The following is a 15,496-nucleotide window of genomic DNA, read 5'->3' as shown; positions in this document are numbered from 1 at the left end:
ATAACGCCCATCCAACTTTAAACTATCAGTACTGGTACAGACTTAAGTTTTAATTAAAAATGGTTGATATCATTTGTTATTTGACTTGTTTTTTCGCTGATTTTGTATCATCATGCTTGTTTACGTCTGTATCGACTATTCGACGAACGCATACTTTCAAACGAATGCGAAAAACCCATTCTTGTTTTCACTCGAATGTGTACGAACACAGTTCCTGTGCAAAAGAAGGATCGGCAGAGGAGGTAATTTTTTTAGGAAGATTCCAAGCATCGGAAAAAAGTGACGAATGCTACATAATAAATAAATATCGTACTCAGGACCAATTTTATTCAAGTAGGTAACTGACATTTTCCAATTAAACTTCGTGTAAAGTAAAAAGCGCATTTAAGATAGCAGTCCGATCAGTAGTATCTGCGAAAACTATGTTGCATTTTTCTAGCAATTTTTATCATGTTTTCGATAGTCTACATATTTATTACATTGGTAAAATCATGCATTTAATATAAAATAAAGCATGTTTACCCATGGCGTATTTCCCATAAAGTACCTAATAGATGTAATATTTGATCCGCAAAAACTTGGAACCGCACATATATTCGAAGGCTCGTCAGAACAAACAGCATTTTACTGTGACTACTATGCTTTCTAAATGTTCTATGCAAAACACAAATTTATGATTTGATTGAAAATCACCTTTAGATTCGAAAATAAATTTGTTCAGGAATCAGAACAAATTGGCTCAAATGGCACGAGAGAACTCTTCGGATTAGTTTGATATATTCATTTGTTAGTTTTTCAGCCCGGTATGTGGTTCAATACATAGGAAACATGTGATTAGGGCATATCATACGATAAGCCCTTGCGAATGTTACAAAATATAATGCTCATTGCTCGGTTCTAAAACTTTCGTTTACACAAGAATCGAGTACCGTGCTTAAAACTCGAGTAATGAGCTTTTTTTTGTAATTTTCAAAAGGGCCTATCATACGATATGCCCTAATCACATGTTAGTACCGAAATCGTTGACATTTGTATAGCTTCGTATATGATCCTTTAATGACGCATGGAAGTAGCGAAAACTATTTCAATACTAATAGAGCACTGTACAGGCAACACGGACGCGCCAAGTTCAACGACTTTTGGCGTTAAACCGCACCATCATCCACAACTATCTACGTCGGTCGATTATGGACATAAAGGAAATGGAAAGGATGAATCACGGTTGTAGTACATTATTGTACACAGACGAAGTTCAGTACAAAGTCACAGTGAGTTTAGTTTAACAACCCGATTGCTTTTTGCTTGATAGCAAACTTTTTCCTGGTCCAGTCACATTCATTATTCAGAACAGAATTCGTTAGTTGCAAAATTATACTTGTGGACGTCATAGATTAGAGACCAGTTTTGAAATCACAAATAGACAATTGTGATCATAGTTTGCTTGCCACATAAAAACACAGAAAAAAATGTAACCGAACTGGAATTTCAACTGTTCGCGAGATAAGCATTCGAAAAGTTCATCAGCAGTATGATTCATTCGACATCATGGCCACAACCCCACCGCCAGGCGAATAATATGAATCTGTTGGTATAACCTAAATCTGTCGACCGAACCGGTAGTAAACAGAAACGTATGCAGGAAGATAACATAAAGATCAGGGGTAATTTTGCAACAATCGAGAACCAATTGTGCAGCCTATGCAACAGTAACTGGAGCGGCAAGGGATTTATTGTTGTTGTTGTTGTTATTGTGGGTGCTAATGTTGGTAATGCGGCAATGGTGATGACGGTAACAGTAGTAGTAGCAGTAGTAGTAGTAAGAATGACGTTATTGACGGCCGGTACAGTATGATTCATTTATATGAAATAGCTATAGGTATCGTTGCGAAGTTGCATGGATTCCACGGAAAAGCAAAGCATAGCGTATGTGAAAACCAAATGGGGATAGGGTTAAAGTACAGAAAACGACCGTCGATTGGCGAGTAGAGTATGTTTGAGGAATTGAACCGACAGAAAAATCCAGATAATACCTCGTGTGTGTAAGGGATGGGAAGCCGAGGGGATTTCATAGAGTAATTTTCAAGTTCTACTGAAGGAAAGTGGCGATCCGATGGAAGTGAAGATGCATCATAAACAAACACACATACACCGAGGAGAGTGATTATGTGTGTTTACCTACGATGTTGTATCATAACAATTCTTATATTTTTCGTGAATAGTGCTTATGGGTAATGAGATTACCTATAGATTTTCTATGTGTACACAGTGAGAAAGAAATCTGTGAAATTCCATTGAATCAGCTGTAACAAAAGGCATTCATCAAAAATAACAGAATTTTACATGTGATTTGAAAATTATATAGCTAGAAAATCAATGAAATAAAAAAGAAAAATGGAATATGAATCAAGAATCATTCGTTCACAAAGAGCGTATGTGTATCCGTTGAGCCACAGAAGGAAATATCTGCTGGTCAGGTCAATTGTAAATATAAGTCAGTCGTACTAGTTAGTCGTGTAAAAGCTGTAAGTGAAAATTACGTGCATGTAAATCTAAAGAGCCTCGAACCACTAATCCTTTGGAAGATTGACACAATAGATGGCGGAACCTAAAAGATTAGAAAACAGGTGGAAAAGTATGACAAGTTATTTAACATTGTGGAAAAGTTTGCAGTAATAGACAACATTTCTGATTACATTACGGGTGTTGCATTAATACTAGAAGACTACTAATTACAATAATTATATTCATTTTTCAATGAACGCCTTTGTTCCTGTGGTTCCTTACTTTACATGTTCAAGAATGGTCTTTATCAACTTCATGAAGACATTATTTTAACAGTTCGGCTGAAAAGTTCGTATCGTTCAAAAGAAACACACATTTTTTTGCCAAAATTCGTTTTTATTATTCAACATAATTGCCATCAGAGGCTATACAGCGATTATAGCGATCTTCCAACTTTTCGATACCATTTTTGTAGTACGATTTTTCCTTTGCCTCAAAATAGGCCTCAGTTTCAGCGATTACCTCTTCATTGCTTCTAAATTTTTTACCAGCGAGCATTCTCTTGAGGTCTGAGAACAGGAAAAAGTCACTGGGGGCCAAATCTGGAGAATACGGTGGATGAGGGAGCAATTCGAAGCCCAATTCGTTCAATTTTAGCATGGTTTTCATCGACTTGTGACACGGTGCATTGTCTTGATGAAACAAAACTTTTTTCTTCTTCAAATGAGGCCGTTTTTTTTAAATTTCGTCCTTCAAACGCTCTAATAACGCTATATAATAGTCACTGGCTTTTCCCTTTTCAAGGTAGTCGATGAAAATTACACCATGCGAATCCCAAAATACAGACGCCATAACCTTACCGGCCGATTGTTGAGTCTTTCCACGCTTTGGGTTCGGTTCATCGCGTGCAGTCCACTCAGCTGACTGTCGATTGGACTCCGGAGTAAAGTGATGGAGCCATGTTTCGTCCATTGTTATATATCGACGAAAAAAATCGGTTTCATTTCGATATAACAGCTCCAAACACTGCTCAGAATCATCAATTCGTTGTTGTTTTTGATCGATTGTGAGCTCACGCGGCACCCATTTTGCACAAAGCTTTCTCATATCCAAATATTCGTGAATAATATGTCCAACACGTTCCTTTGATATCTTTAGGGTGTCAGTTATCTCGATCAACTTCACTTTACGGTCATTGAAAATCATTTTGTGGATTTTTTTCACGTTTTCATGGTAACAGCCTCTTTTGGACGTCCACTGCGTTCATCGTCTTCGGTGCTCATATGACCAGTACGAAATTTTGCAAACCACTTACGAATTGTTGCTTCGCCCGGTGCAGAGTCTGGATAACACTCATCAAGCCATTTTTTGGTATCGGCGGCACTTTTTTTCATCAAAAAGTAGTGTTTGAAATTCCTTTTTTTCAATTTTTTTTATAATAACAAAAGTAGCTTCACTCAAAATGCAATATCTCACAAACTAATAATCAGACAGCTGTCAAATTTATACAATTATCTTTGAAGGTTGGTACTAACTGAAAATGGTATGGATTTAATTCTAGTGGCGCCCCCTCATAGAAACGATACGAACTTTTCAGCCGATCTGTTATGTTACAAAATAACACACGAGCCAATATTCCGCGCAAACGGGTAGATCACTTTAATACACATTCCACAAACTTATTTCAAATAATGGTTTACTTCACTTTCCATTGCTCTGAGCTTTTTATGATTGCCGAGAACATAATTTTTCATCAGATTTTATGATTTGAAAAGCTTTTGGTACGTGCTCTTGTGGTACAAAAGCCAATGCTTCTACTTTCTTGAATTTCATATAAACATCTTTGTTCTCTATGTAAAGTGAGCGAAATCCAGTACACTGTACTCTTTTGAAAAAACTACAAGGATCAACCCCATGGTGTTGTTCGAGCCATTGATGTGGAACAAGGCAACCAAAGTTTCTAATGATCTACAATAAAACAGTGCAATCAATCGTCACACTTTTGAATCCGCAATTGCACGAGAGTCTGCTTAGATTGATCTTTATTAGGAACCAACACCGAACATCGTTTGTCTTGATTTGTATTTATTTTATAGCCCACCAAATTACACCAATATCCCGAATGTATGCAATTATATCATTGTACATACTTGCGATACGGATTTCAATATTTAAGCTTCTCTTCGCCAAGCTTGGGTTCAAGTTTTGTATGCAAGCAGTTACTTTTATAGCGTTAAGTTTCTCTACCATTCTGCGATTTCGGTTGCTACGCGTAGGACTGAAACGTTAGCTATAAATTCGTTTCTATTTATAGATTCGCGTACTGCAACAGCTTCGCTTTTGCATCGATTGACCAATCAGAGCAATGCTTTCCCTTTGATATATCGCTTACTCCTTCAAAACCGTCGTCTATGACAGGGAAATTCGATATGCCGGAGATTTTTAGCAGACAAAATAGGACACTGACATATGCGATACTGTGTTAGTTTCGAGATCATGGTTTGAGCCTGATAAAGTAATAAAATGAAACATACGGCACGACTGAACTATTACAATAATTCGTGTTAATTTGTTATGAATAGGTTTTCCCAAATGTATCTTTTGAATCGAACGAATCATTGGTACGCAGACAAATTTTGTACGCAATTCCCTTTTTTACCTGTTTATATAAGTGGTAAATGAATCCATCGGATGGTAGTTTCGGTTTACCTTTATTTGTTAATAATATTTCATAAGTTTCCGAACTACCATTTCGGCACTCAGTTACGCAGCACGAAAAATTAATAATTCCAAAATAGTTTTCGTACAGCGATTTATGCTTTAGCAACTAAAGATTGACAATGTTCATTTCAACAAATAATTATGAAGTGCAATTACGTTAAGTAATAGTGATTACCAACAACAATTAAAAATTTGGGAATAAACACTTTGCATCATTTTGCTTCTATATTACATTATCGACTTTTAGAGCCGCATACTTTGCCTCGGCTTAACCCTGGCGAATAATTTGGTTTAACCCTTACATTGTATTCGACTTATTGTTGTATTCTGTCTTCCGTTATATTCGACTTTTTGTCCCTCTCGACTTTATTGTGTATTCGACCTTATAGTTATTCGACCTTTCGTTATATTCAACGTTTTGTTGTTTCGACTTTTTGTCGTATTCGACCATTTGAAGCATTCGGCCTTTTGATATTTCGACCTTTTGTCATTCGACCTTCTGTCATTCGACATTTTAGTATATATTCCAGTAACACTGCGGTGAAAAAATTATTTCGAACAGAATGGCATCATTGTGTGATAAATAACACCAAAAATGATTCCACTCGAAAATAATCACAGAAGAAATAAACAAACACTTCTCTCAAACGAGAATTTCTAAATTTTATGACAATTCCTAGTGGCGTATACCATCTCGATTTGTTACGAAGTGTATACACGTAAAAATTCACATACGGAACAGCAAACATCATAGCACTCACCTTTAAAACCTGGTTCTTCCGGAAACTGAGCTCATCATCGGCCGTGGCATTAAAATCATGCTTTGCCACCGCTTCCATCGTGCCGAATCGTTGCACCGGTTTGTCTCCGCTGCCTCTCCAAATGATAATGTTATGATAGGATCAGCACCAGCCAAAGCTGCTTCGGTAGTCAGGCTGGGAGACAGACACAGACAGTAAACGACGGACCGGCCGAGCAAGCAGAAATCCTTTTGCCAAGAATTCTACCGACGACCCCACACTGGTTCACAGGCACACATATACCACTCAACACGAACGCGAACGAATATGAAAAAAATATACTTCAGCTATGGTACGGCTTTCTCGCAGCTTCCCCAAAAATCACGCCAATAATTTATCGGATTTCTGCTTCCACTTACTGGCCGTACTCGTGGCTGTAGATGGTACTTGCTGTATGCACTTTTCCCTTTTGTTTTCTTCCTGCACGTGTTTTTTGCGCTCTTCTTATCACTCGCTGTTTGATGCTGATTATTAATCACACCGAACCGATGCGATTTCGCTTATTTGTATGCACGATGTTTATTTTTTTTCTCCGACGTTCAATCCACTTCGGCTGGAAAACATTCACTGACTGAAACACCCATACGTATACAAAAAAAAGGAACGATGAAAAAATAAGAAACAAGAATAATATCAACTTCTGCTCTTTTTTCCTTCAACTAAACCGATTTCGCCTTTTGCTTACTCTCGTGCTAGTGATTTCACAATCTTCAATCTCGAGGAAAACTGTATCCCACCTCGGGGCCGTAGACTGTCGTATTGTCTAATCAGATTTTAAAAATAGCCACACACGTTCTAAAACGCACATATTTTTGACAACTTGCACTTTCTAGTGATGTTCGAGTACGACGCGGTCCGCCAGTACATACCGAATCGTGCCGAGGCGACAGATGAAAGAGTTCTCCACTGCCGCGATTACAGGGCGACTAGTTCACAACTAGTAGACATTTCAAAATTCAAAAATAATAATAACGATGTCGAACTAGCAGCCGACTGCGGTTTTGAGCGAAGGTTCAAAAAACGCACCCAAAGCGCTTGCAGTGAAAACTTCGTCTAGCTTCGCACCGTCGCTAGTCTCTATAGTCAATACTATACTCCAACTTTGGGACCTGCTCTTTATAGCAATACATTATTATCGTATGCTCTGCACTCCGACGATACTATGTCTGTATGTATACCTGTGTCCCCCGTCCCAGTCAAGTGTTCTCTCTCTCTCGCTCGCTCCAGCATGTGCCGACATTTGTCTCCTACTCCCCCGCGCGCACTTCCAGCAAACACAGGGAGGCCGCGATAGCAAAGACCGGCTCCGAAAACGAACCAGTCAGTGTTTTTCTTCTTTGTGGCGGTTGTTGGTATTGTTTAGTGCTCATAAATGTTTGGTTAGAGGGTTCGCGATTCAAATGCTTGGTTTATAACGGTGTTTCCATTAATGGTTCCAAGCAGACAAACATCAACCGAAGAATGTGCTGTTTTCCATACCATAGCTACCCGGCTTTGCGGAGATGGCGGAATAATACGTTAGAGCTTGTTGCTGGTGCTCGCCTAATGAGTTCGAATATGGTATTACACACAGTTCAAGTGATTTTTTTTAAATAACTACGATTCTGACTACCATCACGGATACGCAGTTTCGGAAATCTAGTTTTTCTCTGGTACTACCTGCTAGATAACATTTCATAACACCTATCACTACATTTCTCGACAAATCTTACAAGTCATTTCGCAACTGCCTTGTCAAAAATCGGCGAACTAATCTATTCATTAGTTCGCCGAGTCAGGATTGTTACAAAAAAAAATCGGAAGCAAATCTGCGCAAAGTTTAGAACTAAAAAGTGGGAAGAATTATTAAAATTATTTGAAAATTATTTAAGAAAATGTATGAAAAGACATTTTCAGTATATAGATCAAATCAAATTAAAAATAGTAGAACTACATTGGAGAGCTCTCAGCTTAAGTACGAAAAACATTGGAGAGCTCTCAGTTTAAGTACGGTGCGTTTAAGAAAACGTTTGATAGTACCAAACTCCGGTAAATGTTGGTCTTGTCAAACTCTAAGCTGAAAAGTTTGCCTATTTCTTATTTTCTGAGCTTTCAAATGGCTCCTAAAATAATAAAAAACCGGTTTTCATCCACCTAATGCCATTTCTCATGTGACTTGTAGTCTCAGCAATATTAATATGCAATTCTTAAAAAAAACTGCTCATTGAATAGAAACAGGCAAATGTGTTCGGGCGTAAATTAACATAGACCAAAAACCTAGTTTCAAGCCCAAATCAATTTTTTTCAATTATTTGCAGCTTCGATCTAAGTGAGGGTCACTTCTTCCTTTATTTCCGGAATACCTTTTATTTGGGTCTTGTTTTTGTGAAAATCGGTTGAGCAAAGCGAGTGAATTCCGTTTTTGAAACTTTTATCACTACTTTCGGTACTTCCGGAACCAGATTATATGGTTCGTATGACAAACAAGTTACAGGGCCTATGCATTGAAACAGTTTTGAGCTCAATTTAGATGATTTTTCCGTCTTTTACATAGTTACTCTATACGACGGAACGACATTTCAAACCCTCATCACACTGTAATTCCAGAACCGGATAAAATTCAGGAATTTTGTAAAGACCTTTCATTTGAATCTAAGTTTTTAAAAATTGTTTGAGTAATCTCGGAAAAAGTGACTGAGTTCCGTTTTGGAGGTTTTGATCACTATTTCCGATACTTCCGAACCGGATTCCGAGAACCGGTATATACGATGTGAGTTTGTATAATTGTCAATTCGTTAGACCTGTTAAATTGAGGAATTTATTTACTATTTGTATATACGATGTGAGTTTGTATAATTGTCAATTCGTTAGACCTGTTAAATTGAGGAATTTATTTACTATTTTTGAGAAACTAGTTCATCTTTACACATTCTTGTATAGAAGCAAACCATTCAATTTTCATTTCATTCGCCACCCTGTAAGGCCAAAAAAAATTATAGGACAAGAGTGGCTTTCATTAGAGCATAAGTTTGTTAAAATCGAATCAGTCATCTCGAAGAAAAGTGAGTGCATATTTTTGCATTTCGCATAGCATATACAGTACTATTTAGAAAAAAGAGCCCCTTCACATAAACAAAATTAGTATTGAATCGACTCAGTGCGGTCGTTAGTTCGCCGTAGAGAAGGTTATACACATCAGCATATGGACTTTCTGCAAATTTATTTTATGCACCGTTCGCCGAATACGCTGATTGATTATGTGGTGATTATGTTGATGAATAAAAAAAAATTTTGCAAAAAAATGTTGTTTCCATTGTTAGTCTCGGGACTTATTGATCCATGTGTTAAGGACATCAAAAATTTCAAAAATGTTTATTTAAAAAGTTGATGGTTTCATCCTTTTCCGTCGTGCGATTGTCAAAGGTTAAAATAACAATAAACAAGTTAACTTGGTTTACACTTGATCCTTCAGTTCCATGTGAGACTGAAACTTTAGCAATAATTTTGCATATATCTATAGATTCGTGTGCTTCCGTAGCTTTGCTTTTCTGTTGAATGGCCGATCAGAGAAATGCTTCACAACAGATATAATGCTTACTCTGTCATAGTCAGTAAAATAGGACACTGCTTGCTATTATACAAAATTTCAATTATTTTTTGTTGAAAATACGTGGCTTGATACATTCAAATCGATACGTAGAAATGTTGACTGAGCTGTGTTTAAAACCTAACCACATTTCTACATGTATTTTTGCTTTAATTTCTAATTTGCACAACTATATAGAAAACAGATATGTTCAGCATAAAAAAAAACAAACAATAATTTTATCCAATAAACGTTGTTATCACGGTATCAATCACCGAACTTATTACAAATAGGGTTATGAATAGAAATACTCCGACGAAATTGTCTGAGGTACTACTTAACTACAGGTGACTCAGAAATCCTCCATTTCAAACACCGCTCCAGTAAATCATCGAACCGAATGCACATGAATGTATACGTGTGTGTTTGTGTGAAGGAGTATTAGTGCGATCATGTCATCGATGGCATGGTGGACACGAGCACAGAGTCTCAACCGAATTGCCGTCGCCTGCAGGCAAAGCAAACTGTCAAGCCAATAGTCTACGGAGAGCCCCAGGTTCTGATTCCCGTGTCTGAAGCATCGGACGGGATGAATTTACATATTAGAATGAGCGCGTGAAAAGAAAACGCCACTGACGACCGGAGAAATCATTGGTGATTGGTGCTGTGCTGCCGACTTGCTGGGCTCGTTGGTTAGTACGAACGTGTATGAAAATGAGAAACTGAACAAAAAATAATAAATAAAAGGTCCCACATCATCTAGTCACAGCACACAGCTTAGACCTCGCATACCAAGGGGAGCGAGCACACTTCGGGAAACACCTCATTAAAAGTGTGCAAAATATGAGGGAATAGTAATAACAGCACTAGTAATAAGCTCACAAAACCAGTCACTTCGTTCAGATTCTATTCCACCCAACGTTGAGGACCGGTTTTTTGCCAATGGCATGTAGCAGCAATTTTCCTCCGAATTTGCGAAAATCTTCTCTGGAAGCTCTCGGCTTAGACTCATCGAGTTATTTGCCGGCAATTAGCCATTTCGGCTGGCGTGAAGCAATTGAGGAATTATAGGTGCTACATCGAGACTGATGGGTATGACGTTAAACGAATAAGTATTACGCGTACAATTAAAAACAAAACAATGTCATCGTCAAATCACAGTAAAACATCTATTCTTAATCAAACAGTATGTTGAAAATTAAAATAGGATTTATTTAATCATGCCGACTGCAGTGAATTTATGATTGCATGTTTTAGTTGTTTTGATTAATGACACTACTTTGCTGCTCGATGGTGACTGCAAATTAGTTTACGTCGATTTGAAACTATATCTTGAGGTACGCTATATTGACGACTGCGTCTGTCTTCAATAGTTTCTGGATTAATTTGTTACTTGTTGTCGCTTATCGTCAGTATTGCAAAATTTCAGTTCATACCATTCCACCCAATATTGAATCCATTATATTTTGACTATAAAATTGACGGACAAAAGCTTCATAGAGTTGATCGTGTTAATGCCATATTTTTTTCGTTGGATTCTAAACGCACCTTCAATCTGTATGCATCAGATTTGGCACTGTTGAACATCTCTTCAATTGCGGCTAGCCTATAAATAAATTTGTGCAGAAAGAGTTACGATCCACAATTTTATAACTTGACTACATTTTTTCATGAGGAACGTTTATTGTCGGATAACTTGAATAAAAATAAATAAATTCCAGAATCAGAAGTCTGTTAAGATTCTGTGTGGAATGAACTCGTGAATATTTTCGTGCAATGATTGTTACAATTTTCGACTAAAGCACCAACCCTCCAGACAATTTATAACTGGTTCGATGATGGATTAACGCGGTCGCAGTTCGATCATATACGAATTCCATGAAGGTAGTTCAAAATTAGTTGTTTTGTCAGAAACTATCTATGCTGTGCGTGAACTGATAATGCAAGATTGTCATGTGACATACCTTGAGACATTTCTCTTTTTTACTTGTATGTACGAGATTCAATGCGGACTCGCCGTCATGCTTGCAAAAAAGTGTGTTACTTACTATCTGTTCGTGAAATGTGAGAGCTGGATATTATGTTATGATGTCTTTGCTCGCATGCAAGTGTATAAATCATCATGTAGAATGTTTTAAAAAACAATAGTCATTTTCAATAATACATAGGTTATTTTTCTTACTTTTTGTAATAATATGGGTAGCAACGTGTGTACTATCTATTACTGATAGCAAAATGAAACTTTTAAGTTTAATTCAACACAAATATAGATACCCTCGACAACTTGTCGACATGGGCTCTTCAAATGGGTATCGAGTTCTCTACGGAAAAAAACTGAGCTGGTTGTAAAGGGTGATTTTTTAAGAGCTTGAGAACTTTTTTAAACAATAAAACGCATAAAATTTGCAAAATCTCATCGGTTCTTTATTTTAAACGTTAGATTGGTACATGACATTTACTTTTTGAAGATAATTTCATTTAAATGTTGACCGCGGCTGCGTCTTAGGTGGTCCATTCGGAAAGTCCAATTTTGGGCAACTTTTTCGAGCATTTCGGCCGGAATAGCCCGAATTTCTTCGGAAATGTTGTCTTCCAAAGCTGGAATAGTTACTGGCTTATTTCTGTAGACTTTAGACTTGACGTAGCCCCACAAAAAATAGTCTAAAGGCGTCAAATCGCATGATCTTGGTGGCCAACTTACCGGTCCATTTCTTGAGATGAATTGTTCTCCGAAGTTTTCCTCAAAATGGCCATAGAATCGCGAGCTGTGTGGCATGTAGCGCCATCTTGTTGAAACCACATGTCTACCAAGTTCAGTTCTTCCATTTTTGGCAACAAAAAGTTTGTTAGCATCGAACGATAGCGATCGCCATTCACTGTAACGTTGCGTCCAACAGCATCTTTGAAAAAATACGGTCCAATGATTCCACCAGCGTACAAACCACACCAAACAGTGCATTTTTCGGGATGCATGGGCAGTTCTTGAACGGCTTCTGGTTGCTCTTCACTCCAAATGCGGCAATTTTGCTTATTTACGTAGCCATTCAACCAGAAATGAGCCTCATCGCTGAACAAAATTTGTCGATAAAAAAGCGGATTTTCCGAATGGACCACCTAAGACGCAGCCGCGGTCAACATTTAAATGAAATTATCTTCAAAAAGTAAATGTCATGTACCAATCTAACGTTTAAAATAAAGAACCGATGAGATTTTGCAAATTTTATGCGTTTTATTGTTTAAAAAAGTTCTCAAGCTCTTAAAAAATCACCCTTTATTTTCGAGGAAGCGAGAACCAGCACAATTACAGCTTCAACTAAGGGGTGAAACCATAGGTCAGGCCTTCACATTTAAATATCTCGGGGTTTTGGTTCGACTCCAAAGGTACCTGGAGATGTCACATTGCATCTGAAACAAAAATGCCAACAAAGAATCGACTTTCTTCGTACAATAACCGGATCGTGGTGGGGTGCCCATCCAGGAGACCTGATCAGGTTATACCAAACAACGATATTGTCCGTGATGGAATACGGATGCTTTTGCTTCCAATCCGCGGCGAACACTCATTTCATCAAGCTGGAAAGAATCCAGTATCGTTGATTCTACTGTTTTTCGACACATCCACGAAAGAAGAGATTAGTGGAATTTCGGATCACGTAGGTCCCTAATATTTTTTATAATAAATTTAGAACAGTCAACTGTAAAAAGATGTTTTACACTGACGAATCACACATCAACGAGTCCACAGGCTTCGGCATCTTCAATCAGAACATCACCGCTTCGTACAAACTCAGTGATCCATCTTCAGTTTACGTCGCAGAATTAGCTGGTTTTCAGTACACGCTCGAGATTATTGAAACCTTGCCCAAAGACCATTACTTCATTGTCACGGACAGTCTAAGCTCAATAGCTCTCCGGGCAATGAAGCCAGGAAAGTATCTCCCATATTTCCTGGGGAAAATACGGTGATATTTATGAAAGACCAATCTGCTTCAATGAATTTTTCAGTATCTCTCGTCAGGAAACTCTCGAAAGTTGGCAAACTTCATGGAGCAATGACGAACTGGGACGATGGCTACATTCCATTATCCCTAGGGTATCGACGAAACCTTGGCGTGTTGGACTCGCGGAGAGCGGTCTCTGCACCTGTAGCGACGGTTATCAGGACATCGAGCATGTCGTGTGGTCGTACGTAGAGTATCGCGACGTCAGGTCGGAGCTACTGGAATCCCTTAGGGCCCGAGGTAGACCGCCCAAGGTATCCGTAGTATCCTCTCTCTTGTCGAGGCTAAGAATAATCTTCACCTACAGGTTCGAGACTAACATTCGACCGATTCTCCCAATCCCTCGCCTGTCCACCATCTCTGTCGAAAATAACAAGATCTTTTTGCTGTCACTAACTTTTCCGTTTCCTCTTCCTCTGTTTCTCCACCATCTCAATGTCAACTAATTAGATCTTTGTCGTTTTTAGTCATTCGTTCCCATACCCCCTTTTTTTCACTCCGTTTTCCACAAAATTACTTCATGTTTCTTTCAATCTCTTAGGCAACATCACCATCATCTTTCACGGAAAACTGCTCCATTCGATGACCAACATGCGGGCCACCCACCGACCATTGCCCAAAGCAAAAACAAAAGTGTATGCGCGGACTTACGACAAAATAGTTTTCCACGAAAAAGCAGATCTAGTGTGATATTATGAAAGTGAGACTTGCTGTAGAGTTGGAGATATTTAATGGGATCGAGTTAAGCTTTGAAAGAAACTGATTTGTTCCCAATCGTAAAAACCGTTATGAATTCTCCGTCAAACAAAAGCGAAAATTATCAAAACACACTAAAAACGGGTCGACTGTCATTTTTTTCACTTGACATGCAAAACTAGCTCTTACTAATGTTTTCAAGCAAAACTGGCTTTCACACACTGTGACTTTCGCAAAACGACGTAACTAACAGAAGCAAAACGACGTATGTGTCAAATCAACCAGGAAAAAACGACCTATCATACTGTCCAATGTACATGATCAAATTACAAAATGACGTAAGTGTCGTTTTTGCCTAAAAGTTATCTTTGTAGTTGAAAATTGTGAATTAGTCACTATGATACGTTGCACGCATACAAATTGGACGATTTAGTGAAGAGATGAAGTTGTTTCAATTATTCATTTTCAAATAGGATTTAAAATTGTGCGATTATTTTTCAACATCGCTATTCTCGGTTCAGCTGAAATGTTACATTTGTCGTTTTGAACATTTTATGCAGAATTAGTCACTATGATATGTTGCACGCATACAAATTGGACGATTTAGTGAAAGGATGAAGTTGTTTCAATTATTCATTTTTAAATAGGATTTAAAATTGTGCGATTATTTTTCAACATCGCTTTTCTCGGTTCAGCTGAAATGTTACATTCGTCGTTTTGAACATTTTATGCAGAAATATTCTCATTTGTTTATGTGGCCTCATGAAATGTTTACGTTAAAATTGGACTTTGTTAGATAATTTGACAGAATTCAGGATGTTCGTTAAAAATACAATTTAATAAATAAATACAATAAACCCGTCAAACTATCGAGTTCAACCTGTATCACACCCGCAACTTGTTTCTCACTACAACAAACATTGAAATCGCGACAAACACCGTCAGTGAACTTGTACGACGAAAGGAAAATCTCATCGCAAGTAACTCATACCGAACTTTTTTCTCACACAACCACTGTATCACGTATTCTCATCTATTTTCTGCTACCATGCTTACATGCACTCATCATAAGCCACCCAATATTGCATCGTCTGAAAACAGTAGGTGAACGGGTGTTTTGAGATTTTTCACAATAAAATGTTTTTTTACACCGTTCAATCATTCCCTATATTCCCGAAAATCAACCAACATCGGCTTTTACACCGGTCGCC

The 15,496-nt window shown here is 37.9% G+C and overlaps 1 protein-coding gene across 4 annotated transcripts in view; it reads right to left on the bottom strand.

Moving 5' to 3' along the window:
* LOC131438738 (growth factor receptor-bound protein 2) overlaps nucleotides 1-15,496 on the bottom strand; it is a 60,685-nt gene that overhangs the window by 44,845 nt on the left and 344 nt on the right. For 2 of the 4 annotated variants that reach the window (XM_058608963.1, XM_058608967.1), the window contains exon 2: nucleotides 5,985-6,594. In XM_058608963.1, the coding sequence (XP_058464946.1) occupies nucleotides 5,985-6,062 (78 nt within the window). In that variant the 5' untranslated portion in view covers nucleotides 6,063-6,594. Of the gene's footprint in view, nucleotides 1-5,984; nucleotides 6,595-6,708; nucleotides 7,111-15,496 lie in introns of those variants that run through there. The other 2 variants (XM_058608965.1, XM_058608966.1) reach the window with 2 other exon arrangements.

The sequence above is a fragment of the Malaya genurostris genome, chromosome 3, assembly GCF_030247185.1.
Source record: "Malaya genurostris strain Urasoe2022 chromosome 3, Malgen_1.1, whole genome shotgun sequence".
Classification (NCBI taxonomy): Eukaryota; Metazoa; Arthropoda; class Insecta; order Diptera; family Culicidae; genus Malaya; species Malaya genurostris.
This window is presented reverse-complemented; position numbering and strand designations above follow the sequence as displayed.